At 45.3% G+C, this 26,081-nt stretch overlaps 1 protein-coding gene across 1 annotated transcript in view; it reads right to left on the reverse strand.

The window, feature by feature from the left end:
- Positions 1–9,820: 9,820 nt before the first annotated feature.
- Positions 9,821–26,081, reverse strand: part of LOC133366289 (hydroperoxide isomerase ALOXE3-like) — a 39,747-nt gene continuing 23,486 nt past the window's right edge. The window contains exons 6-14 of the mRNA XM_061589233.1: positions 22,326–22,498; positions 20,824–20,967; positions 20,018–20,221; positions 16,948–17,034; positions 15,032–15,201; positions 13,634–13,755; positions 12,829–12,929; positions 12,205–12,375; positions 9,821–11,100 (exon numbers count right to left, since the gene is read on the reverse strand). Of these exons, the coding sequence (XP_061445217.1) occupies positions 10,921–11,100; positions 12,205–12,375; positions 12,829–12,929; positions 13,634–13,755; positions 15,032–15,201; positions 16,948–17,034; positions 20,018–20,221; positions 20,824–20,967; positions 22,326–22,498 (1,352 nt within the window). The 3' untranslated portion in view covers positions 9,821–10,920. The remainder of the gene's footprint in view (positions 11,101–12,204; positions 12,376–12,828; positions 12,930–13,633; positions 13,756–15,031; positions 15,202–16,947; positions 17,035–20,017; positions 20,222–20,823; positions 20,968–22,325; positions 22,499–26,081) is intronic.

Genomic DNA, 26,081 nt, shown 5'->3' on the forward strand with positions numbered 1-26,081 from the left:
CACCTGAACACCAAGGCTCTTTTCCAGGTCCCCCACCATCAAAGGCGAGGTAAGCCGTGAGCTGAGTGAGAGCCTTTTCGGTGGTGGCAGCACATCTGGAATGGGCTGGAAAGATCTGTCCATTTCAGCAGGGCCAGCTCCAAAGGGGCTACACGTGCGCATCCCTGCCATCAGCCAAGATGGCGGCAGAGGCTTCAGCCCATTAGGGAAACCTCGACCACCATCTTGGTTAAGGGCAGTGCTGCACACGCAACCACACAACAGCTGAGAAAGGTAGGTTGAAGAAGCAAGGGAATGGCGGGAGCTCTGAAGCTCTCGCCATGCAATCTGCACAGGGCCGATTCTAAAGGGCGGCCAGGTGGGGCACTGGCCCGAGGGCCCCTGGAGCTACAGGGGGCCCTCTGCTCTCCTTCCACGATCTGCGGAAACATCCGTGCACCGCCATCTCCCGCTATCCCCCCGCTACACACGCACATTGCTGCCATCAACAAAGATGGCGGCAGAAGCGTCAACCCCTTAGAGACGCCTCGGCCGCCATCTTGATTGATGGCAAACTTGTGCACGCCGCGAAAAACAACGGAAAGGTAGGTGAAGCAGGGGGATGTCTTGCGGTCCACGGATGCTTCCGCAGATCGCGGAAGGGGAGCAGAGGGGCCTGGGCAGGCTGGTACCCAAGGGCCCCAGCATGCCTGGGGCCGGCCCTGAATCCGCAGCAGCAATGCTGCTGCGAATCACGAAAGGGGAGCGCCAGGGTCCGGGTCAGGCTTGTGCCCAAGGGCCCTGGCATGTCTGGGGCCGGCCCTGTCCTTCGCTTTTCCACCTTTTAAAGTTGTGCTGTGTTTTTATAGTGATCATGATGTAGTTTCTATTGTATGCATTTTACTGTGTTTTTTTTCTGAGATGTGTTGATTGCTCTTGTTATTGTTTATTACTGTAAACATATTGTTTTATTTATTTATTTTTACTGCAAGCTGCCTTGGGCAGCCCAGTGAGCAGTGAAGGCGCAGGCTGCCAATCTCAGAAATAAGCACCTCCTGCTTCTTTTAAGTGGATACTGCAGGGAATGAACCCAGGGACGTCTGCATCCAAAGGATATGTTCCATCTTTCAGCTACAGCCCCTTCCTTAAAAAGCTCTGCTGAGTGGGAATTCTGTGCACCCCTCCCCCACAAAAAACCAAGCAGATAAAGTTGGAGGGGATAGAAATCACATGCATAATAACAGAGAACCACCGGGTGCTTTCCCAGAGTCTTGTTTGGGCCCCTACAGACTGGTCGGCTTTTCTGGTGTATAGTCTGTTGTATATTTGGCAACATGTCATTAACACAATCATAGTGTGTCAATGGTGAATTTATACTGGACTGTCCACACATCATTTTGCATTAATCTGCAATGCTTCCCTCCTGTTATTACTGCATTATTGCTCTCTGAAGGGGCAACACTCTCTCTTTCTATGGCAGATAAAAATGGGCGATAAGTACGGTCATTTAAGTAAGGGAGCTAAGAATGGTAGTTTGCATCCGATTTTCTCTCTTCCTGCTTTCTCCAGCATTATCAACAAACACATCTGCACGTATGGTGACTGAGAGATGTAGCTGCTCTAACAGGCGGCTTCCTGCATTTCACAAGCCAGAAGGGCAGGGAGGCAGGGAGGAAACCTGTTTAGTTTTATATGGGAGATCAAAGGCAGAGCGATGTCGTAGGCAAGGCCAGCAGATTCCCAGGAAGCATTTGGCAGAACAGCTAGGCTGGCTAGACAATGCTCCTTCTGTGTTACCCAAGAGCTATTTAGGGTTGCCAGGTTCAGAGCCTGGGACTGATCCTGTGTCTTTAGCAGGGCCGGTTCTAAAGGGTGGCCAGGTTGGGCACTGGCCCAAGGGCCCCAGAGCTACAGGAGCCCCTGAGGGGCCCCTGAGGGGCCCTCTGCTCCCCTTCCGTGATCCATGCCCCCCAAGACCTCCACTTACCTGTCAGCCGGCTTTTTAGCATTGCCCTTAATGAAGATGGTGGCCGCAGCTTCCCTAAGGTACTGAAGCCGCTGCCGCCATCTTAGTTGATGGCAGAGATGTGCGCGTGTAGCACGCATGTGTGCCATCAACAAAGATGGTGGCGGAGGCATCATTCCCCTTAGGGAAACCGCGGCCGCCATCTTCAATATTATTTATATTATTTATTTATTTATTTATTTATTACATTTCTATACCGCCCCATAGCCAAAGCTCCCTGGGCGGTTCACAACAAAACAAAAACATCTATATACAATAAAACCCGATATAAACAATTTAGCACACTCAAATACTAAAATACTGGTATACTAACATACTAAATGTTAAAAATATTAAAAGTTAAGATATAAAATATAAATGTTAAAAAGTTAAAATAAGTTCAAATGAGTTAAAATGCTTGGGAGAAGAGGAAGATTTTAACCTGGCACCGAAAAGATAATAGTGTCGGCGCCAGGCGTACCTCAACAGGGAGATCGTTCCACAATTCGGGGCCACCACTGAGAAAGCTCTTTTTCTTGTTGCCATCCTCCGAGCTTCCCTCTGAGTAGGCACCCGGAGGAGAGCCTTCGATGATGAACGTAGTGTACGGGTAGGTTCATATCGGGAGAGGCGTTCCATCAGGTATCGTGGTCCCATGCCGTGTAAGGCTTTATAGGTTAAAACCAGCACCTTGAATCGAGCCCGGAAACCTATAGCCAGCCAGTGCAAGTGGGCCAGAATCGGTGTTATATGTTCGGACCACCTGGTCCCTGTTAATAATCTGGCTCTGACTCTGTCTTTGATACGCAAGTCCCAAGAACTCCTACAGCAGACCCTGACCCAAAGATGACACCTTTAATAATGGACTGGTCTCTAAATTACATCAAGGAACCTGCCTTGGGGAGATGTGACTCCTACTCTACTCCACGTAGCGTGGAATTGGCAGATGCTGATTTATCATCCAGAGGGATCTCAACCAGCTGCCTACAATCGTGTCCACGTCCTGTGCCGCCCTCTTCTATTGTTTCTACTTCACGCTCTTTACTAAAGAAGAGCACGATGACTGAAGAACTTGCACCAAATATACAGCATGGCAGCAATTTGGGCCTTTTATTACTGATCCTCGATGAACTCAATTTAATGAAATCATTTTTTGAGGAGTCCAATGCCCTCTTAAAGTCTTTGACAATAACAGCAAAAATTTTCTGCCAAATAATCCATCACTTCCACTTTCTGATACAATTAAAGTCAACAACGAGGATCGCCCAAAGCCTACTGATTTGACCACTCACGCAGTCCAGCCAAAGAAACTCAAGAGATGCAAGAAAGAAGAGAGAAAACTCAAGAAATCTAAGAACATGAAAAACTGTAAACATTTTATTCGGAAGAACTTTAATTTCAAGCCTTTATTTGAAATTTTGAAATCATTAGACTCTATTTCTTCCTTGTCCTCCAGCAGGCCAGCTCATCACGAGTTGGGGCTAACACAGGTTCCAAACTGTCTAGATGCCTGCAAAAAAAGTGTACCTGATTCTCATATTCCATCTGCTCAAGATTATCCCCCCAGTGCAGATGCTGAGGTCGGATTGCCTGAAAATAAGAACCCTCTGACACTGACAGCTGTGAAACCTTTTTCTTATAAGGTGATTGAAACCGATTTATCTAAGAGCCACATGAAGCTAGTCATGGAGCAAACTAAAGTAGTCCTCCTTAATTTTCCTAATTTTTTAAGGAAACGCGGACAATATCCTGATAAATATCAGTTCTGCGAGTTTTTAACTACGACTGCACCAATTCATTTCACTGCCTGTGATATAAGTAACCTTTTTTTTCTTTATAGCGACTCTTCCACTACTGGTGTAGTAATAACCTTTATAAACAAGGAGGTTTCGCAGCGGTTTTATTCTTTAAAACCACTCCTGGCGGATTATGGTTTATTTATTGTTCACTATTTCAATAATGCAGCTCTTCCTCTCCCATTGGTGGTCAAACCTCTTCGACCACACAATCCTGTAAGTAAGCCCATTAACCCCCCTTTTGACTTGATTGTTTCACCCAAACTGCCCGTTCCTGAGCATCAACGTTCACCTAAGGACATTTGTAATGAATCACGTGAGTTGGAAGACTTACAACTCATTGAAGTCTTTTCCGATCTCCCTTGAGAGGAACAAATAAAAATAATTAGCAGAATAGATCGTCTGAAGGCTGACTTGCAGCACCAGCAGCAGTTGTCCCCCCCCATCCCTTCTAGATCTACGCTAAAATCTCTCAAAGTCTCCCCTTTACCTCACAACGGAGTCTCTACTGCATCCCCTGTTTCTTGGACAGAGAGGCGTTTTCTGGCCCCAAACGAGATTGGTTCATCCCCTCAGCCCATTCAGACCTCCCGGTCCACTATTCGGGGGGATAAACTGTCCATCACAAATGTAAGCGTAATTAGACCTGATTTAGACCAAATTCTCTCTTCAGATGAATTAAACCCTTGAACTTCCCCATTACGTGGTGTTGTCAAGGAGTCACAGCCAGCCCCGGTTGATCCTCCTACCCTTACGTCTTCCTTACCTTTTAATTTATTATTTTGGAATATAGCTGGATGGAATAACAAAGTAAACGACCCAGAGTTATTATCTTTCCTCCATTCTTTCGACATTATATGTCTCCAAGAAACATGGTTAACTGAAGACCAATTTCTTTATGTAAAGGGTTTTAAATCCTGGTTGAATCCAGCTAAACGCTCGGCCCAGAAAAGCCGAGCTAGTGGGGGATTAGCGTTTCTAATTTCCACCGAACTAAATGCCACAGTAATGGAAATACCATATCCATCCCCAGAAAATTGTCAAGCCTTAATTATCTCCCCTACAACATCCTCCACTCAACCCTTTCCCCCCATTTTTTGTTTATATGTATTAACGTGTATTTTCCCCCTATTGGCTCAAAGTTAAGTTTTCAAAGATGGCAAGACTTTATTGAATTCATTGATTTAATTCAACAAAAGTACCCTTTACATAACCTAATTATAGGTGGAGATTTTAATGCTAGGATGGGTTCTAGCTTCCCGAAAACTCCGGATTTTCCAGACACCTGCCTAGGAGATTATTCATTTCTTCCTCGTACCTCTCGTGATAATCAATAGAAATGGGCATGCCTTATTCGAGATGCTACTCGGTGCCCACCTTTTGTGCCTCAATGGTTCAAAATACGACTTGTCTAAGGGGTTTTTCACTTTTATTACCAAAAGAGGAGCTAGTGTGGTGGATTACATCTTGATTTCTCCACAATTACTTGATTTCGTAAAGAATTTGTCCATTGCAGATAGATCTGATAGCGACCACCTCCCTTTATTGCTGTCATTATCTTCTTCTCCCAGCCATCTGAAAATCCCACTTGATGACATACATCAGGGCCTAAATCGCCAAAGGTGGTCTCCCTCATTATTGGAAGAGGTTAAAACAATTCTATCGTCTCCACTGCTGATAGATTTAAGACAAAAAGCTGCTTCACTGATAAATGACATTAGGGAGATATTCAAGCAGATTATTAAGCATCTCCATCCAGCTGTTACCTCATCCATGGTGCATTTAGCCAAGGCTCACTACACCGATAAACCGTGGTTTGATAAGTTTTACATGGCTAAAAAGAAGCAAGTTTGTTATCAAACACGCTTCACTAGGCAACATTATTCGGAAACGGCCATAGCCAAACTCTTAACTCTCAAAAAGGAATACAACAACCTATTGAAATTTAAAAAATCAACTTATACCACCACATTTTGGCAGCGCCTTGGCTATGCGGCCCTCCATGGTAATCAGGGGGACTTCTGGAGATTGGTCCATGGCTCCTTCTCTGATAACCCCTTTATATCAAACCCTCAAATTCTCCCAGAAACATGGATTTCTCATTTCCAATCCATTTTTTCTGATTCATCCCCTCCATGCCAATCCTTATCTATTTTACCTCCAAATTGTCCACCATGGCCCCCAGTGACCAGTGCTGACATTGGTAATTTAATTTCACTATCACGCTTGGGGAAAGCTGCAGGCCAAGACATGATTCCAGCTGACCTGTATCAATCCTTTCCATCCTGGTGGTGCCCTGTTCTTGCAGCCCTATTTACCAAAATCAACAAATCTGGCTGTATCTCCACCGGCTGGAAAACAAGCATAGTAGTCCCCATATTTAAAAAAGGCGATCCCGCCATACCGGCCAACTATAGACCCATCAGCCTTTTGGACGTAGCGGCAAAGCTATACGGACACTATCTCCTAAATAAACGTATGGATTGGGATAAGGAACAAACTATCATATCAGATGCTCAGGCAAGATTCAGGGAAGGGGCCTCTACGCTAGATCAATTGTTTATTTTACACCATCTTATCACGCAAATAAAGCTGAGACCCCCACGCTCATTATACTTAGAGTTCATTGATCTAACGGCCGCCTTTGATTCAATCAATCGCCATCTACTTTGGAGCAAACTAGATAAGGCAGGCATCGATAAAAGATTGCTTTGTCTCCTCCAAATCCTACACCACGATACCGTCATAAGAATCCGTTTAGGTCGCAATGGTCTTTTATCACAAAAAATCTCAATGGAAAAAGGCGTTAAACAGGGATGTATACCGGCTCCCTTTTTATTTAATTTTTTCATTAACGACATTGTTCCAGTAATGACTTCCCCTGCATTTTTTCCACCTTCAATTAAAGAAAGGAAAATTCTGGTTTTACTTTATGCGGATGATCTGCTCCTGCTCTCCCAAAATAAAATTGGCCTCAAACGAATGCTAGCCCGTCTTCAAGATTACTGTGATTCTCAATGCTTGCAGATCTACTATAAAAAATCTAAAACAATGATATGCGGGAAACATAGCAAAGCCAATAATATTTGGCGTTTAAATGGCCATATTATTGAGCAGGTCCATACCTTTAAATATCTGGGGATACATATCAATAATACATTGTCCTGGTCACATCAACTGGCCCAAATTAAATTGCAAGCTCTCAGGGCTCTTGGGCTGCTGAAGAAATTCTTCTATTCTAAGGGAGGCCAAGGGAGACCCATGTCTAAACTCTATATAACAAAAATTCTCCCGACTATTTTGTACGGATGCGAGATCTGGGGCCCTTCTTTGCGTTCATCCCTTGAACTGATTCAAAACACCTTCTATAAGCAAATTTTGGGTCTACCCAAGGGTACCCCGGCGGCTCATCTAAGAGCTGAACTTAATTCCCCCTCCCTAATGGCCAGAGTTGATTTAGCGTATTTACATCTATGGAAGAAATTCCTGGTAGCTGATCCTTCTTCTCTGGCCAAACTTTGTTGGGAGGAACAGCTGGAAAATGGGGGATGGGCTAAAATTTTTGCTGTGCTGGGTCTCCAGTATCTTTTGACCCCTCCCTTGCTTGCCAGCCTAAATCCAAAGGCTCTCCGACAACAGATCTATGAACATGATGCTAAACAGGACAATACGGCAATCGCCGCTTCCAGATTCTCTAAATGGTTTGCCCTGATTAAATCTAACCACACATGGCCCCATTACCTGGACATTTTAACAAGTGCTCCCTTTCGAAAAGCATATACTGAGCTTCGATTCCAGGTGATGCCTTCGGCGTATCTTCACGGTAGATACCTCGGTATCCCTTACACCGAAAGGCTTTGCATAGTAGGGTGTAAAGTTCCAGAAGATCTAACACATTACATGTTAGATTGTCCATTGTTTTCTCCTTTAAGAGCTAGATTTATATTACCACTAATTCAACCAAATAATGATGACAGCAGGACTCAGATAGTGACCTTTTTATTATCATCTAACCAGTCACATATAATATTCTGTATTGCCAATTTTGCTTTGGCAGCAAAAAAACTCAGAGCTGCTTATGTTATGAACAAATGTTGTAATCAAACTGATTTAATTTTTATTTATCTCAACCCAGAATGGGTATTTTACTATCTATTTTACTCTGTACAAATGTTTGTTATTCTTTTGTAACAGCCAATGGCTATGTGCAAATATTAAATAAAGAACATTAACCCCTTCCCAATCCGCCCTTTTCTTGTTCTCACTTGCTTTGGAACTTGCTGATTCAATCTGCAGTTTGTTTTGGGTTGCAAAAAAAAGCTTAACTTTTAATGTAAATGCTTATGTAAATGATCACTGTGTTCCACATGGTTCCCCCCCCCATTTTGTCACACCTACACACTGTTACAAATGCATCAACTTAGAGGAAATTATGAAGATAATTACATAACATCAGGGGGGGAAATCAGAAAAAAAAAGTCTGTGGAGATTACAGCTGTGGCCCACCACAAAAAAACAATGCCGGTCCGAAAAGATAGCAGACTGTTGAATTCAGTCGGAATTCGGTACTAAGTCCAATTTAGTGGATATGCTGCCTCATCCCTAATGTGTACACAAGTGCGGGTGAGTGGAGCGGAATCAAACTCTTTTGAATTATTGGCTCTGGGGCACACATTTCCTGATCTATATTGCCTCCACAAGTCAAGAGTGTAGTTGACCGGGGTCTGGCTGTCGAGAAGTGCATGATCTACCAAAAAACAAACAAAACCAAAAGGTTTTCTGGCAAAAAAAAGGCACCTTTTATCAGCAATTGGGGGCTTGAAAGTGGATGAACCGCTTGGTAACGTTCACACAACACATTTAAAGCCCATGGCTTTCCCCAAAGAATCCTGGGAACTAGTTTACCCTTCACAGAGTTACAATTCCCAGCATCCTTAACAAACTACTGTTCCTAGGCTTCTTTGGGCAAGTCATGGGCTTTAAATGTATCTGTGTGCATGGATCTCCAGACTGTCAGTATTTTGCAGGACAGATTCAGGCGCATTTTGGGAAATTTAGGTTTGTGCAGTTAAAACGGATTAAAGCACTCTGTCACCCTAGCACAACAAAGCCACTTTTAAAAAAAGCCAGACTTTTTGCAGTTAGGAAATTGATGGGGAAATGCACTGGAAGTGAAGAATGAACAAATGATTAATGGGAAGATGCATAAACACCTGGCAAACTAATCAGAACAAATGCTCAGTAAAGACTAGATCTGGGCTACGTGCACACTAGTTGTTTTAAAAGCAGCAAGGCCATCTTTTCTGGCTGAGGCTTGAAATGCATTTCCCCCCGGCTGAACACATCTCTTTTCCCCACTGCTGATGTCAAACCTTTTAGGACTGCCCCTCCCCAAAGCAAAGCATTGGACCAATCACTGTCTGTGCCTGAGCCTACAGCAAACGTTTCTATTGGACACACACTGGAGTGTCAATGGGGTTGATGGCCAATCAGTTCTGAAGTCTGTGTGAAGTTGACTTCAAGATAAAATGCACTTGATTCCCAATTTTCCAGGTTTTGGAGTAAGAAGGGGCAGAGTTTGACTAACATCATGTGCCCCTAGTTTCAGAAAACAGGTGGAGACTCACTGAAACCAGTACAGCCGCAAGTGTGTCTCCAGATGCCAGACATAATCTAACCTCCACATAAGCTTTGTGGCAGCAAACCAGGATGAACACTCAATAAATAGGTTGCTTGGAGGAGTCTTCTGTGCATTCCTGCCAGGCATTACTGAACTAGATGGACCAATGGTCTGACTCCATCTAAGGTGGCTTCCTCTCTTTTCCTCAGCAGCAGAAATAAGAGCTGGAGAGGGCAGGTGACTTTATATTGGAGATGTGCTAATATAATCTGCTCCAGTTTGGATTTGGTACTAAATTTTCCACTAATTTGCTTATTTGCTATTGTTGCAGATTGGATTTTCATGTAGCGATTTTCTGCAGCTATTTTCAGAAACCATTAAAAAAAGAAAAAACCAGTCTCTAAAATATATTGATATCCATATCAATATTTTATTGGTATTTCCTTCAATTTATTGTTATTTCCTTCAATTTATCAATACATAAATGTCAATATTTTTTCAGAAGGGAGAAAAATGGACCGGTAAAAGCAGTGGCTTGCAGACAAAGAATGGACTCAAATCAATACCAGCCTGTTAGGTCAACATAATGCTTTTGAACTGGCATGGGCCAATGGATCCCATCCCTGCTTTAAATGTTTGATTATCCTAATCAGAAAGTTGATAAGAGAAGCAAGCACAGAGGAAAATCAACAGTGGCAAAAACAATACATTTTATCTCAGACATTACTTGCAAAAGCAAAACAGTAGACGAGGTTCAGGTCAGGAAGCAGGGGATGCTGCATGATAACACACACCCCCATTTGCTAGTCAAAATGGCATCAGTACAAGAAAAAAGACCAACCACACTTTAGGAAAACATACACAGGGGGATTACTCTCCCAATGTTATATGTTGGGAAACTGAGACAAAATAGAAATTGCAAGCAATAATCACATGTCTGGCAAAAGACTACCAGTAAGCATAAGCAAGACTTCAGTGCTGCAGGGGGCGGAGGGAAGCTGTGTATTTACAGAGCACATCCTCCACACATGCTCACTTTGGCCGGTTGCAAATAGTATGCGCTGTAGCACAAGGGTGGCTGACGATATTGCTGGATTTGAGTTCCCCTCAGCCCCAGCCAGGATAGTCAGGAAGTGTTGGGAGTTGGAGTCTAGCAACATCTGGAGGGCCAGAGGTTCATGCTGCCTGGGGCTGATGGGAGTTGTAGTTCAAAAAAGTAACTTTTCCAAGCTCTGAGCACACACACACTGCTTTAGCAACAAATGGCTGGTCAGCGTTAGCAGGAATGGCTACTTATTTCAGACGCTGAAGAGCAGCATTTTCTGCCTTGACTTGAAAATGGTCCTGATCCAGTGCACAGGTTCCTATTTTCAACCCTCACTGGAATCAAAGCTATGCTGACTGGGCCTGATGGGAGTTGTACTCCAAAGCATCCGGAGGGCACCAGGATGGCGAAGGCTGCACCCAAAAGCATAATCAATGTGGTTTGGAAACATGTGGTGCCCTGCAAAACCAGAGCGCTATACTGCCGTGCTGTTCTCTATGTTGGGTGGATAGAGGTAGGTGTAAGGCAATGCCAGGGACTCGTTCCGCTTCCTAATTTCCTCAGAAATGTGTGCCAGACGCTCTTGAAAAGCTGCTATGAGCTGCTTTGGCTCTTCTTCAGTGAAGTGATCCTCGTCATACTGCCCCAGCGGTTTCTGCAAAGAGGAAGCCAGAGTGAGCGTCATTCGAACATGGGGTCACCAGAGTTCAACTCTGGGAACTGGGAAGAAGCCATAACAATGTCCATCCCTGCCCTATGTACAGAGCATCTCTCTACTTGTGTACTGAGCAAGTGTCCCTCAGCACCGACATTTATGGAATGCTCTCCCCAAGGGGGCACACCTAGTGCCATCTTTACTTATTTTTAGGCACCACACAATGGCCTTCCTCTTCACCCAGGCTTTTGGCTTTTAATGTGTGGGGCCTTAGCTACTAGCAGGCTCTTTTAGTGGTGTGGGACCTGTAGCCCCATACTTGATTTGTACTGTTGTGTTTTTGGGGTTTTTTTAAATTAATTGATAGATTGTGCTTGCTTTTAACTGGTTTCAATAGAGGTCACTTTGGGTCCCGTCTGTGAGAAAAAATGACTAATAAATATAATAAAATAATTTTAAAAAATATTCTGGAGAAAGTGTTGGAGTTGCCATCTCTGTAGTGTGCCTGTGCTTTTATCCCAACGCCATCTCAATGACAGCTGCTATCCTTCATCATTTGTAGGCCAAAAACTGCCCATTACCAGTCTGTAGAACCATCACCACCCTGCAATTGGCTGAGCTACTGTGATGTCACAGAATATTTTCAAACATTCTTAGCTGCTAAGAGGCAACGGTTGGTTGCTGCCATTGAAACATCAACAACAACTGCCACGAAGGAAATGCTGGGCTACTTTGACTGACAGAAAAGCTTCACCAAAGGCCTTGCAACAAGAGAGGCTGTGAGCTGCACCGGTACTCAGAAAACAGAGGATTTTTTTGGCAGACAGTAACTAGGGACCATGAAGCTGACAGGTGGCACAGATGTCAGGACTCAAAGAAGATGAAATCAGGGAAAGTCTTGCATAGGGCCTACAGACAGGAGAGACTGCACTGCAGCTGATCAGAAGTCATGCTGAGGACAGAGAAGGGCTGAATTTTGTATTTTGATTCACACAAAGTGGCTGCAACTCCAGCCTGTGCAATAATTTCTATTGGAGAAGACGTTGTTCCTCCCTTTTAATACCAAGAAAAATTCTCCTCCCTCCCTATCACTGCCATTCTTACCATATCAAAATTCTCATTGCGCAAGACCCAGAGGATACAGAGGACTTCGCTAGTGGTGTTCATCTCGGGGATGGTGTCCAGAAATTCCTCCAGTGTCACTGGGGCTTTAACCTCAGGTGGAGGCTTCCGCATCGACGATGGCAAGTTGGGCATGAAGGCACCCAGTTCAAACTGCAGCCCAGAGAAAAGAAGATGGAATGTAAAATAAAGTTAAATAGAGCTGATCTGGAAACTCTGTGTGCATCTTTATTTAAAAGCAGAAGATCACATGCTCTCCTTTTATTTGTTATTTTGTTTTACTTATGTATCCACATCCCTGTCCCAAAAGATCAGAATGGATTGCATACAGGGCAAAACAGCACCCCTATCCTCCCCTATAATGGACCACCAGCAATTCTAGTTGCTGACTATGGGTCTAATTGCGGGTCACGGGTCTAAATAATGCTACTGCATCTGTTTCTGCTTCAAAGGGAAAGGCCCAGTCCAATTGCCTGCTCAGTGTGAAAAGGTTTCCTTTCCTAAGCAGACACCCCCCCCCAAAAAAAACTCTGAGTATATGAGAGATGATGAAAATGCACATAGAAAAAAATACTTCCCACTCAGGCAAGGAGGGAGAACACTTACCTGCCCATTGTTTATTGCAGCATGGTGGGCTGAGCAATTGAAGATTGTCATAGTCAGAAACTTGACGAGTTCTGGGACAGTACGGATGGAGGAAGGGATTCCTGTGGGAAAATGAGAGACAAGCTCCTATATAAAGTGCCATGCTGTCAGGAGCGGCTGGCACAGCAACCTCCCACTCATGCTGTCAGCCCGATGATCAGCTGCAGAGGCGAGCCAAACAAATCAGAAAGGATTGGGAAGGACGGCCCCTCCAGAGAAGGAGAGACACTTGACCTGCCAGAGGATAAAGGTGTGGAGGATTGCACATTTAGAGCGGGCTCCAAGCAGGGAGGGTGCAGAAGGAGTAGCAGAAAAAGTAAAGAGTAAAGAGCTATGCTATGGGCAAACCTTGCTGCAGTGACTTAGTTAGGACACACTATGGGAGGAAGAAAAAGGCAGCGATTCTGGGACCAGCTCTGTCTGTCATTGGCTGTGGTTGCACTTTTCATTGGCTCCACCGGTTCCAATGGACATCAGCCACCACTGCAAAATGTACACACAAGATGGAGTCTCACAGTAGAATGTCACCTGGAGGCACAGTGAGGTGTGCGATGTCCTGCTTTTTGGGTGGGGGGAGGTCATTACTACCATGACAAAGTCTGATCAAGGGCCCATGGGCATGGGAAAGCACATGTTTGAAAGAGGCTTCCAAAAGTGTGATGGATTTTATAAGCAGTCCCAAAGGAAGCAAAGCGATGAGTGAGGCAGCCTAAAGTAGCAGCAGGAAGCGGAACAAAATGTTTCGTTTCTTGGACTGGCCAAGTACCTGACAACTGGTTGGCCAGGAAACCCTTCGTGAAGACATCGCAAATCCAGGCTTGCAGCTCGTAATCTCTCTGGACAGCTAAGTTGTTTTTGTAGTAGAGTTTGACAATGCCACAAACAAAGCTGCAAGGAAGGTGAGAAGATAGGCCTGGGCCTCACAAGAAGACAGTCTTCCTACACCTAATTCCACCAGTCAGTACCTTCCCTCCAGTCACCGGGGGGGGGGGGGGGCGCAAGGGCGACGACAACACTCACTTCATTCTAGTTCCAAAACCTGACCTGGAAGTCAGTCAGTCTGGATCTGGGAGTATTTTTTTTTACCTCCCATCCTCTCCACTAGTCATAGAATCACAGAATAGTAGAGTTGGAAAGGGTGTGTAAGGCTATCAAGTCCAACCCCCTGGTCAAAGCAGGAATCCAACTTAAAGCATACCCGACAAGTGGCTGTCCAGCTCTTGACTTCCCTGAGGGAAATTTTGAGGCAGGAACTGGGCAGGTATGATTGTGGAAAGACAAAGGGTACTCCAAGACTGTCGCTATTTTGTGTGTGTGTGTGTGGGGGGGATTCAGTCGCATACTGACAAATCTGGCTTGCGCATTTAAAGTGGATTTGGGTCATATCCATACCATACATTTAAAGCATGCTTATGCCACTTTTAACAGGCATGGCTTCCTCCAAAGAAACTTGGGAACTGTCACTTGTTAAGGGGTCTCCTAACAGTTCTTAGCACCCTTAACAAACTACATTTCCCAGGATTCTTGGGGAGGGGAGCAATGACTGGTAATGAGGCATAAGGGGGCTTTAAATGTATGGTGCGGATGTGATGCTCTTACACAATAAACACGCTTCCCCCACAAAAATGGTCTTTTTGCAGTAAGGAAATGCACTGGAAAGGGTGAGATAGCAACTGCTTGTGGTGACATCATACAACTTCCACACCAACACATCAGAATGAATGCTCAATAAACCGTGGGCATTGTATAACCTCCCTGCAAATACTGTGCAAACAAATCAGGATGAAAGCTCAATAAACCAATCATCTGAATGGAAGCGACCTGAGACGGCCCTTCTAAGATGGATGGTCCAGATCCAAGGCTGGCTGGTCCCTTGTAGACTTCTTCGTTCTTGAGGAGCAGCCCACTCACCCCCATACAGGGCAGCAAACCACTACTGAAACTGACAGCAAGGTTTGCGATCTGGCATGGGGGCCAGGTGGGTGGGTGGGAGGGGCATGCAGCTGATGTTTAAAAAAGAAGTCAGCAATTCCACAGGAAGTGTGCAGACCTTTAGTACACCTACAGGAGGTAGCCTTCTTGGAGCCTACCCAATATCTGGTGACCTCCCATGGGCCTGTCTTACTATACTGCACAACATTTACGCTAACCGTGTTTCCCTTACCTCTCAATGGCATCCCATATCTTCAGCCCGTCGTCCCTGTAGTAGTAATTTGTAAGAGAGCCAACTCCGCGGGCCTCAATGTCATCAGGGAGGCAAAGTTCTGTGTAGGTCATGTTTTCAAGGGCCTTTTTAAGAAGCACGGCTAGCCCTTGGCGCCCAATTGCTATAGACTGCAGGGGAAGGGGAGGAAAGCAAAAAGAAAGAAACAATACTCAGGGGGGCATTCCCAAATGAAGTTTGTTGACGTTCTTTCAGACTGCCCCTTCCTTAATTAATGAGAAATCCACCGGCAGCAAGAAACTGCTTTGGAGATGTCCCAGACTGTTCATGTGCAACCGGAGGGGGACAGCTGCGGCCTTCCAGATGTTGCTGGACTACAACTCCCACCATCCCTGACATACTGGCCATGTTGGCTGGGGACGAATGGAGTCCCACGACAATGGGAGGGCCACAGCTTCCCCGTCCCTGATGTTCAAGGCTGAGGAGGTATCATGGAGACAATGGAGGAAGCATGAACCTAAAGAGCGGCCTTACACAGGGTCAGACCATTGGCCCATCTAGGTCAGTAATGTCTGCATTGACTCTCCAGGGCTTCAGACAGGACATGCTCAGCCCTACCTAGAGATTGAACCTGGGACCTCCTGTGTGCAAAGCAGGGGCTGTACCACTGAGCTATAGCCCTTCATCGCTTCACTGCCTGCACCTGGGCTGGGCTGGGGAGACTTCCTTCTCTTGCATTGCTGTCCCAGGACCTTGCAGAGTTTTGGCACCAGTGATGCCCTGCTGAAGGCCATGCGGTAGCGTCATTCCTTTCCTGGAGAACGGGACCCCCTCTTTTTCTCAGGCCTGTTCATTTCATGCTTGTCCACCACGCTGCCTACAGCATCAATCAATGTGGTGGATGTGTGAATATGCTCTTGCAGATCTAGCATCATTAACGTAACCCCTCAGACACAATTATTTTCAGTGGCAGACACTTACCTGTTCAGCTCAGGGCAGCCACTCAAACATCACTACAATGGTGGACAGAACAGAACAAGGCACAGATTGGCATACAATTTGTATATACTGATCTGCATGTATAGATTTGGAAATAATTACTATAATTTAAATTGGGGGGGGGAAATACAATGCATTTCACTCTAGCAGGGAGTGGGGATGGAAGGATCTGTCAGTCTAATGTCTCTCAGTTCCCCATTTTTCCATTCTTAAATTTAATTCATTCATTCATTAATATCTCGCCTTTCCTCCCTAGGGTGACAAATTCAGTTCTCCTCATTTCTGCAGCAATTTCAGACATCATGAAAATACTTCAGAATTTTAGTGCAATTTCTCCTAATAAACACATTTTGTATGTCGTTTTGACTAATGTTCAATTTTTGCAAGCAATTTCCCCTAATATAATGCATTTTTATATGTTATTTTCACAAATATATTTCATTTTAATGCATGCTTTCCCCTAATATATGCATTTTTATAAGCATTTGTTGGTTGGAGACCTGCATCAGAAAATTGAATTTCTTTGCCATCCCTAGTAGGGAGGCCTGTGACCAGATGACCTGTGCGCCTGCTCATTCTACTGTCCAGGTGCTAATTGTTGGTGAGCAGCTTGAAGGCTCTTGCTAGGTTTCTGCATCTCTGAACAAGACTTGGACTGGAAGGCCTTCAAGCGGAGGACCCCTCAGACAGAAGACTGTCCTCTGAAAGTCCTTTGAGCAAAGCAGTGTCTTCTGAAAAGTAAGACCCCCTAATTCAGCTGCTCCTCACCCAGTGCTGAATGGATCCTGGAGTGTGCAGGAACCAAGTGCATGTGTAAACACAAGTTCCCTGACCTGAAAGGCTGGCTCTGTGTGGAAGCATTTCACAATGGATTCCTAAGCAACCCTCCACGGGTGATCCATGAGCGTCCCACTTACCCGATCAAAAGTACCTCCTTGGTTGGTAAGGTGGGTTCTAGCTAACATGCTGACATGGATTGAATACCGGAGATGAGGAATCAGGAGCTGGAAACAGGAACAAAGGGGAAGAAGGTGAAGTATCAAAGAATGCTGAAACTAAGCCAAAGGATTTGGAAGAGAAGTAACAGCATATTCTCCATCTGATTGCCTCTTCCTACTCCACCCCACCCTCCTCTGTCTTTTCCTATGTCTATCTTTACATTCTAAATCTGTCTATTTCGGTTCTCTCTGTTTCTCAGTTTTCCAATCTTGAATTCAGTCCTCCACATTTCTGTAGCAATTTGCAATTTTGTTTTTTAAAAAAATCTTCATACAAATTATCAGCATTTTAGTGCCAACTTTCTCCTATTATACACATTTTTGTATGCTGTTTTGACTAACATACACCCCTTTTGCAAGCAACCTCCCATTGTATAATGCATTTTGCCTGATATTTTCACTAAGAAGATTCATTTTTATACACACTTTCCCCTAATAGATGCATTTTTACACACATTGTTTGGTTGGGGAGCTGCATCACAAAATCCAGAGAAGTGTGAGTTTCAAAGGGGAGCTATGTTTTGGTTTTTGTGTTGGTCTGAGAAGTGGAATTAGGTAGTTTCTCGTTAAAATTCAAACAAAATCCGATTTCTCCTCCACCACTCCCTAACCCCATTGGGACCTGTCAAACTTGTTCTTGGTAAAGTACCCTGTGCATAGGTGATGCTCTATAAAATCAATCAATCAGTCAAGAATCAACTAGCAATGTAGTGCTAGTCAGGAGAGGATTGTAACTCATTTGCAGAGCACCTGCTTTGCATGCAAAAGCTCCCAGGTTCAACTGCTGGCTTTCCAACTAAAATGATTATTGTTACTATTATGACCCTGGGTAAACAAACAGGACACCCAACTGACTAAATCCACCAAATGGCCTTAGCATCAGTCATTTATCAGCTGACAGGTGACAGGCCAGCCAACCTGGTGCCCTCCAGATATTTTGGACTACGACCCCCATCAGCAGCATGTGCTGGCTGGGGCTGATGGGAGTTGTAGAACAGGTCCACACCATACATTTAAAGCACTTCCAGCACACATCTGAAGCACATTACTCCCACCAAAGAATCCTGGTAACTGTAGTTTGTTAAGGGAGCTGGGAAGTTGCAGCTCTGTGAGGGGAAAAACACAGTTCCCAGGATTCTTTGGCAGAAGTCATGTGATTTAAATACGTGTTGGATGTGCTTTAAATGCACGGTGTGAATCTGATGATAGTCAGTGGAGGCTGATGGTTATGATGTCAGTGGGGCAGTGAATCCACTCTGGATTTTAATCCGAACTTTCAAGGAGCTGTCCAAGGTGCCTGGAGCAGATCCACTGCCCCATGGACATCGGAGCCACCGGCCTCCACTGGTTGTAGTCCAAAACATTTGGAGGGCTCCAGTTGGCAAAGGCTGCAGTAGACAATGTTAGGCTAGATCAGGGATATGGAACCTTTTCCAATCTGAGGGCTGCGTTCCATCGTGAGCAACCTTCTGGGGGACCACATGTCAGTGGTGGGTGGGGACTAGAAGCAGAGGAGGGAACAACAGGTTGGGCTTCTTGTGTTACAGGCTACATTTCAGCCACACAAATGTCTGAGGTTTCTAAACATGCATCCAGGAAAGCAAGATGCATTGCCACAGTTCAAAGGCACATTCCAGCCAGACATAAACACTCAATGCGAATGCAGAACAGGGCCAGGGCCAGGGATGAACCAACCACCTGACGTAGCCTAAGGCTGCTTTCTAATTTGCACAAAACACACCTTTTCAACAGCAGTGTTCCGATGCAACAGAAGCACCTGCACACCCAGGGAGTAAATGTAAATGCACTGCCTTCAAGTCAATTCTGACTTATGACGACCCTATGAATAGAGTTTTCATGAGGCTGAGAGGCAGTGACCCAGGGAGTAGCAGAGAACATTCCACAGGGGAGAGAAGCAAAGGAGCTAAGAGGGCAGCTCATAGGCAAGCTCACAGCTGTCCACATCTGCCTCCAGCACTGCCTTAGCAACAGGGTACATCCGGACAGGTAGGCAGCTGGGCATGCATGCGCCCATCCCTCGATTCTTGCACACCTGCTGGCCACACACAGAGCAAAGACCATCTGCTGGTGACCACCCGCATGCATGAGCGTTCAGGGAAGCTCACAGCTGGGCACACCTGCCTGCAGGTGGGTTGCATGGCCCCGGTTTGAATATTCCATGGCAAGCGAAGCAGACAGGCAGAAGACTGATTACAGCTTGAAGCAAGTCAGAGGGCTCTCTTGAGTCCCCCATTGCTTCTCTTTGGGATTAATTGCAACTTGTGGGTGTTTGTCAAACCTCTAAATGGCAGCTTACTGCCCATTCTTCCTTCCCCAACCACATTTGCTTTATTTATTTATTTACAAATATATTTGTCTACTGCTATTTCATTTAAAAACATCAAAGTGGTTTATAACAAGTTAAAAAAAAGTTCAGTAAAAAAACACATTAAAAATACAGTAAAGACAGAGGGCTGCTATTTGCTTCCTACAAAAGACAGCACAACTGTGACAACATTCCCCCCCTTCTGCTCAAACTCAGCTCTAGGAAGCTCTGATCATTTCAGCTCTCTTCCTTTCTCATCTCGCCAGTCTTAAATCCAGTTCTCCACATGCCTGCAGCAACTTGTGCATTTTGGGGGGGGGGTCCTCATGGAAATTCTTCAGTATTTTAGTGCTGGTTTCTCCTGGTGAACTCATTTTTGTATGTACACATTTTTGCAAGGAATTTTGTATTTCATTTTCATTAAAATATTCATTTTTATGCACATCTTCTAATACAGGCATTTTTGTACATTATTGTTTTGTTGGAGAATGTGTTGCAAAACTCGGATAAGTGCGACTTTTGAAGGATGGCCGTGTTTTGGATCTCATTGTTTCGGAAAGTATGGATTTGATAGATCAAACTGAATTTAAAATGAATCAAATTCCTCCTCCATCATCCCTACCCAACCCCATGATGCTCACCCCATCCTCCAGACTCTCTCACCTTGTATAATGGGTGACACATTGGGAGTTGCCTCAGAGTTGCCACCGCAAAGACTTCGGCCATCAGGTGTCCACGGAGAAGGTGGGTGATCACCTCATGGGTGTGGAATTCGGAGTTGCGCACCCACGTCTTGGCTAAGGTCCAGATCCACTCTTCGTCAGTGGGCAAGAAGATGGGGCTTTGAGGTCCTGCATGTTGGCTCAGCTGAAAGACAGAGTTTCAATAAAATGAACAAAACACACAAAATAGTTAACAATGCCTTGTGTAGTGATTGAAGACGCTTCCAGACTGTCTAGGAAGTAGTTTTCACAGCTTTAGTGGATTAAAGGACTCCTTGGCCCATTTCTTAAAAGAACTGGATTTTTTGCTGTTAGAAAATGTTGGAGAAATGCTTGAACGAATGATTAACGGGAAGATGGATAAACACCGTGCCAGTCAATCAAGATGAATGCTTATTTTTGTACAACCCCCTTGCAAACAAATCAGAATGAATGCTCAATAAAGACTGGTGTCCATCTAACCTCTGCATAAGCTTTGTGTAAACACATCAGGATGAATGCTCCATTGACAGCTTGTCTGGAAGAGTCCAGAATTCATAATTTACAGGTGTTCTTTTACGTGGGACGGTAGCTAACCCTATATAATTAACAGACATGCGCTACAAAGATTCCTTGGAGGCTGCCCAATCCACCACCTCTGTAGTCTCATTCAATCTCTGCTGACTTCCCTGAAACGAAGGAAAACTCTAGGCTCGCTTTGAATCCTCCTCCTGGTGAAATTAATTGGTTTTAGTTAAAAAATGTTACCTGGATAGCTAGAGGGATGAATTCTCCAGTAGGTTTTTGGTGGAGCAAACACAGAGGAGCGGCGACATATTGCTGTTTGCCATTCACCAAGGTGGTGGGGATATCCTCCAGGATCTTGTAATCCGCTAGGAAGATAGTGCCTTTCTGCAAAACAGAGGTGCAGGGAGGAAGAGAACAGAGGAAAGTTCAGTGGAAGAGGATTGGAAGGAGGCCTCGTGGGTCTCTGTGGGTTTGTGCAAAGCAAAGAGAAGCAGGAAAGAGGTTGCTCAGGTTGGTTTGCGTCTCTGTGCTTGAAACAGGCTACTTAGCATATCTGTAATGGAGATAAGAATGAATGGGTGCTTCGAAAGGATGGACTGTCCATGGTTCAATGATGGTCCAGTGATGGACTCTCCATCATCATTTTATTTTAATACTTCTGCCCCACTCTCCAGTTCAAACAAATAAAGTTGCTTACAAAAGATAACAGAAATCCAACACACAATATTAGAACCGCCAGTACAATGACCAATAAGTCACACGGCATCTAAGCTAGAGCAGATGGTTAGAGAAGAAAGAGCTGGTGTGGTATAGTGGGTAGACTGTCAGACTAGGACACTGGTGCTCCGCAAGAGGTGGCTAGGTGTGCCGTGAATATTATGAAAGTATATTATTATTAAGTTATTTTTATTCATAGTTTAAAATATATTAATATATTTTAAATTTTGTACATGAAGTGTGCCAGAAAATTTTTATATGTTTTACAGTGCGCCGCAAACCAAAAAGTTTGAGATCCCCTGGACTAGGACCTGGGTGACCAGGGTTCAAATCTCCACTCAGCCATGAAGCTCACCAGGTAACTTTGGGCCAGTGGCTAGCAGTCAGCCTAACCTACCTCACAGGGTTGTTGGGAGGATAAAAATGGGGAGGGTGTGAACCATGTACACCACCTTGAGCTCCTTGGAGGAAAGGTGAGATATAAACGCAACAAACAGCATAAATATTCCTTGTTTTTGAAGTGGTGCCAGTGGCAAGCCACTTTCTCCCATAGGAACCTGCCAACGGACTGAATCTTCACTGGTGGTCCTGCTCATCTGTCCCCACCACCAAAAATGACGAAAGCGAGACACCACGGGGAGGAGCTCCTCAGTGATGACACGCAGGCTATGGCATTCCCTCTACAGAGATGATGTCATTCTGGCACCCCACTCTTCCTTCCATGGGCAAGTTAAAACAGCTTTATTTGGTCAGTCATTTGAAGAGGAAGATCAAACCCTCTCAGGTAGCCTTCCCTAACCTGGTGCCCTCCAGCTGTTTAGGACTACCACTCCCATCAGCCCCAGCCAGCATAGTCATTCTTCTGCTGCAGTTTTTAGAGTTTTAAGCTACTTTTGTTTAGCTGCCTTGGATGCTTTTGTTAGAGAGGTGGCCTATAAATATTTTAAATATATACACCAGCACCACACGCGCGTTTGTAGCCCCGAGATACAGAACAGCCAAAGATAAGGAGGGCAATGAATGACCTTCAGCTCTTCTGTGAGGCAGGTGGACTCCCCCAAAGGCCCAGCCACCATATCCTGGGTCACGGGGAAGTTTTCTGGGATCTTGGTGCATCTCCGGATCATCACAGGGTTCATTCCATTCAGATACTGGTAGCCAAATAAGTCATCATCTTTCCAATGCTTATAAACATACTCTGGAGAGAGGAAGAAAGAAAAAGCAACCAAAGCGTTGGGCATTATGATATCCATAAGTGGGAACTGCAACAAAATGTTGCAGGGCATCCTAACAGGAGTGCTGTTCTTCAGGGTTCTTCCCAGTTATGCCCTCGTCCAGGATATTATACGGTAGAAAGGGCTCAAGCCGGGCAATTTCCACCCTCACCCCCACAGTTTTCCATTCTTTATTTTCTCACTGACAGTCAGGATTCCATGGATCCTGGAGGGCACTGAACATGCTCAGTGTTCATTGGACTGTATTTTTTGTGGGGGAAGGTTGTCTCCTTTTTGTAAAAAAAGCTTTGTGGTCCTGTGTCTGTGTTGGAATTGCTTTTTAAGATGTATTTAAGCTTTTTTTAAAAGTATGTTTTTAAAGATGTTTTGTTTTAATATGTTTTTAAGAATGTTTTGTGTTAACATATTTTAAAGTCTGTTTTTAAGATGTTTTGGAGTGTTTTTAGTGTTTTGTTTGCCGCTCTAGGCTCCTTCTGGGAGGAACGGCAGGATATAAATGGAACAGATAATAATATCTCAGGTTTCACCTGAACATGCCAGTAGCTCTTATTTCTCATTGGTCTAGTTTGGGCTTCAGTCCTGTTGGCACTCAACCACCTGAGTCCAGTATTAGGGGGAATTATACTGGCCCCGAGAAGACAGTTAAGTTTAAGGCATTATGGCGAGGAGATAAACATGATTACAAGTCTACATTTCCCAAATACAAATGCTCTCGTGATGATATTTATTTATTTATTTATTATTTTATTTATTTTATTTGTTAGATTTTTATACTGCCCGACTAGCATAGCTCTCTGGGCGGTTTACAGCAAAATACAGATATATACAATAAAAACCATACTACAAAAGCACATATAATAGAATGAAGTCTAAAATCAATTAACAAATTTAAAACTAAATTAAGGTTAAAATTGAATTAAAATGCCTTCGAAAAGAGGAAAGTTTTAACTTGGCGCCGAAAAGAGAGCAAAGTCGGCGCCAAGTGCACCTCATCGGGGAGACTATTCCACAATTCAGGGGCCACCACCGAGAAGGCCCTAGTTCTTGTTACTACCCTCCGAGCCTCTCTCTGAGTCGGAACCCAGAGGAGGGCCTTCGATGTAGAGAGCAGTGTACGGGCAGGTTCATATCGGGAGAGGCGTTCCAACAGATATTGTGGTCCCGCGCCGTGTAAGGCTTTATAAGTCAAAACCAACACTTTGAATCTGGCCCGGAAGCATATTGGCAGCCAGTGCAAGTGAGCCAGAACAGGTGTTATATGTTCAGACCGCTTGGTCTTCGTTATCAGTCTGGCCGCCGCGTTTTGCACGAGCTGTAGCTTCCGAACTGTCTTCAAAGGCAGCCCTACGTAGAGCGCATTGCAGTAATCCAATCGCGAGGTTACCAGAGCATGTACCACTGATGTTAGGTCCTCTCTGCTCAGATAGGGACGTAGCTGAGCTACCAACCGAAGTTGGTAGAACGCATTCCATGCCACCGAGGCTACTTGAGCCTCAAGTGACAGGGAAGGATCTAAAACAACTCCCAGACTACGAACCTGTTCCTTTAGGGGGAGTGTAACCCCATCCAGAACAGGGTGTATATCCACTATCTGGTCAGAGAAACCGCCCACCAGCAGCATCTCAGTCTTGTCAGGATTGAGCCGCAGTTTGTTAGCTCCCATCCAGTCCATTATCGCAGCCAGGCAACGGTTCAACACATTGACAGCCTCACCTGAAGAAGATGAAAAGGAGAAATAGAGCTGCGTGTCATCAGCGTACTGATGGCAACGCACTCCAAATCTCCTGATGACCGAACCCAGCAGCTTCATATAGATGTTGAAAAGCATGGGGGACAGAACTGACCCCTGCGGGACTCCACATTGGAGAACCCACGGTGTCGAGCAATGTTCTCCAAGCACTACCTTCTGGAGACAATCCGCCAAGTAGGAGCGGAACCACTGCCAGGCAGTACCTCCAACTCCCAACTCCACGAGCCTCTCCAGAAGAATACCATGGTTGATGGTATCAAAAGCCGCTGAGAGATCAAGGAGAATCAACAGAGTTACACTCCCTCTGTCCCTCTCCCGACATAGGTCATCATACAGGGTGACCAAGGCTGTCTCAGTGCCGAAACCGGGCCTAAAACCCTATTGAAATGGATCTAGATAATCGGTTTCATCCAATAGCGCCTGGAGCTGGCCAGCAACCACTCGTTCAAAGATCTTGCCCAGGAATGGAACATTCGCCACTGGTCTGTAGTTGTTACAATTTTCTGGGTCCAAGGAAGGTTTTTTCAGAAGCGGTTTCACTGCCACCTCTTTCAGGCAGCCAGGGACCACTCCCTCTCGTAAAGAGGCATTTATCACTTCCCTGGCCCAGCCAGCTGTTCCATCCCTGTTAGTTTTTATTAGGCAAAAGGGGCAAGGATCTAGTACCGAAGTGGTAGCACGCACCTGTCCAAGCACCTTGTCCACGTCCTCGAGCTGAACCAACTGAAATTCATCCAATAAAACATGACAAGACTGAACTCTGGACACCTCATTAGGATCAGCTGCTATAAACTGAGAGTCTAAGTCCCGGTGGATGCATAAGATCTTATTCTGGAAGTGTCCAGCAAACTCATTGCAACGGACCACCGATGACCCAACCATGTCCTGAGGGCCGGAATAAAGCAGCCCTCGGACAACTCTAAAAAGCTCCGTCGGGCGGCAGAGAGATGACTTGATAGTGGCAGCAAAATGTTGTTTTTTCGCCACCCTCACCACTCCTACATACAGCTTGGTAGAAGCACTTACCAGCGCATAATTGCATCCATTGGGAGTTCGTCTCCACCTCCGCTCTAGCCGCCTCCTATCTTGTTTCATCGCTCTCAGCTCCGGGGTGTACCATGGAGCTGTATGAGCTCTACACAGGAGAGGGCGCGCAGGAGCGATCGTGTCAACAGCCCGGATCATCTCTGCATTCCACAGTTCAACCAGGGCTTCGACAGGAGCGCCAGTCTTATCAGCTGGAAAATCCCCCAGAGCCCTTTGAAAACCTTCAGGATTCATTAGTCTCCGGGGGCGGACCATTTTAGTAGGTCCCCCACCCATGCAGAGGGGGAAAGCCACTGTGAGTCTAAACTTCAACAAGCAGTGATCTGTCCATGACAACGGGAGAGATGTAAAACTCCCCACATCCAGATCACCATCTCCATGTCCAGTGGCAAAAACAAGATCTAGAGTATGCCCCGACACATGTGTTGGGCCACTAACATATTGGGACAGCCCCATGGTTGTCATGGATGCCATGAAGTCCTGAGCCGCCCTGGATAAAGTAGTCTCAGCAGGGATGTTGACATCCCCCAGTACCAATAGTCTGGGGGATCTCAGCAATACCTCAGAGACCACCTCCGTCAGCTCAGTTAGGGAAGCTGTTGGGCAGCAAGGTGGGCAGTACACCAACAAGATTTCCAGTCTGTCCCTCTGACCCAACACAAGGTGCAAACACTCCAGGCCAGTAACCACATGGACATGGTGCTTGATGAGTGAGATGGAACTCCAATAGACCACAGCGACCCCACCTC

Source organism: Rhineura floridana, chromosome 11, assembly GCF_030035675.1.
Source record: "Rhineura floridana isolate rRhiFlo1 chromosome 11, rRhiFlo1.hap2, whole genome shotgun sequence".
NCBI classification, from domain to species: Eukaryota; Metazoa; Chordata; class Lepidosauria; order Squamata; family Rhineuridae; genus Rhineura; species Rhineura floridana.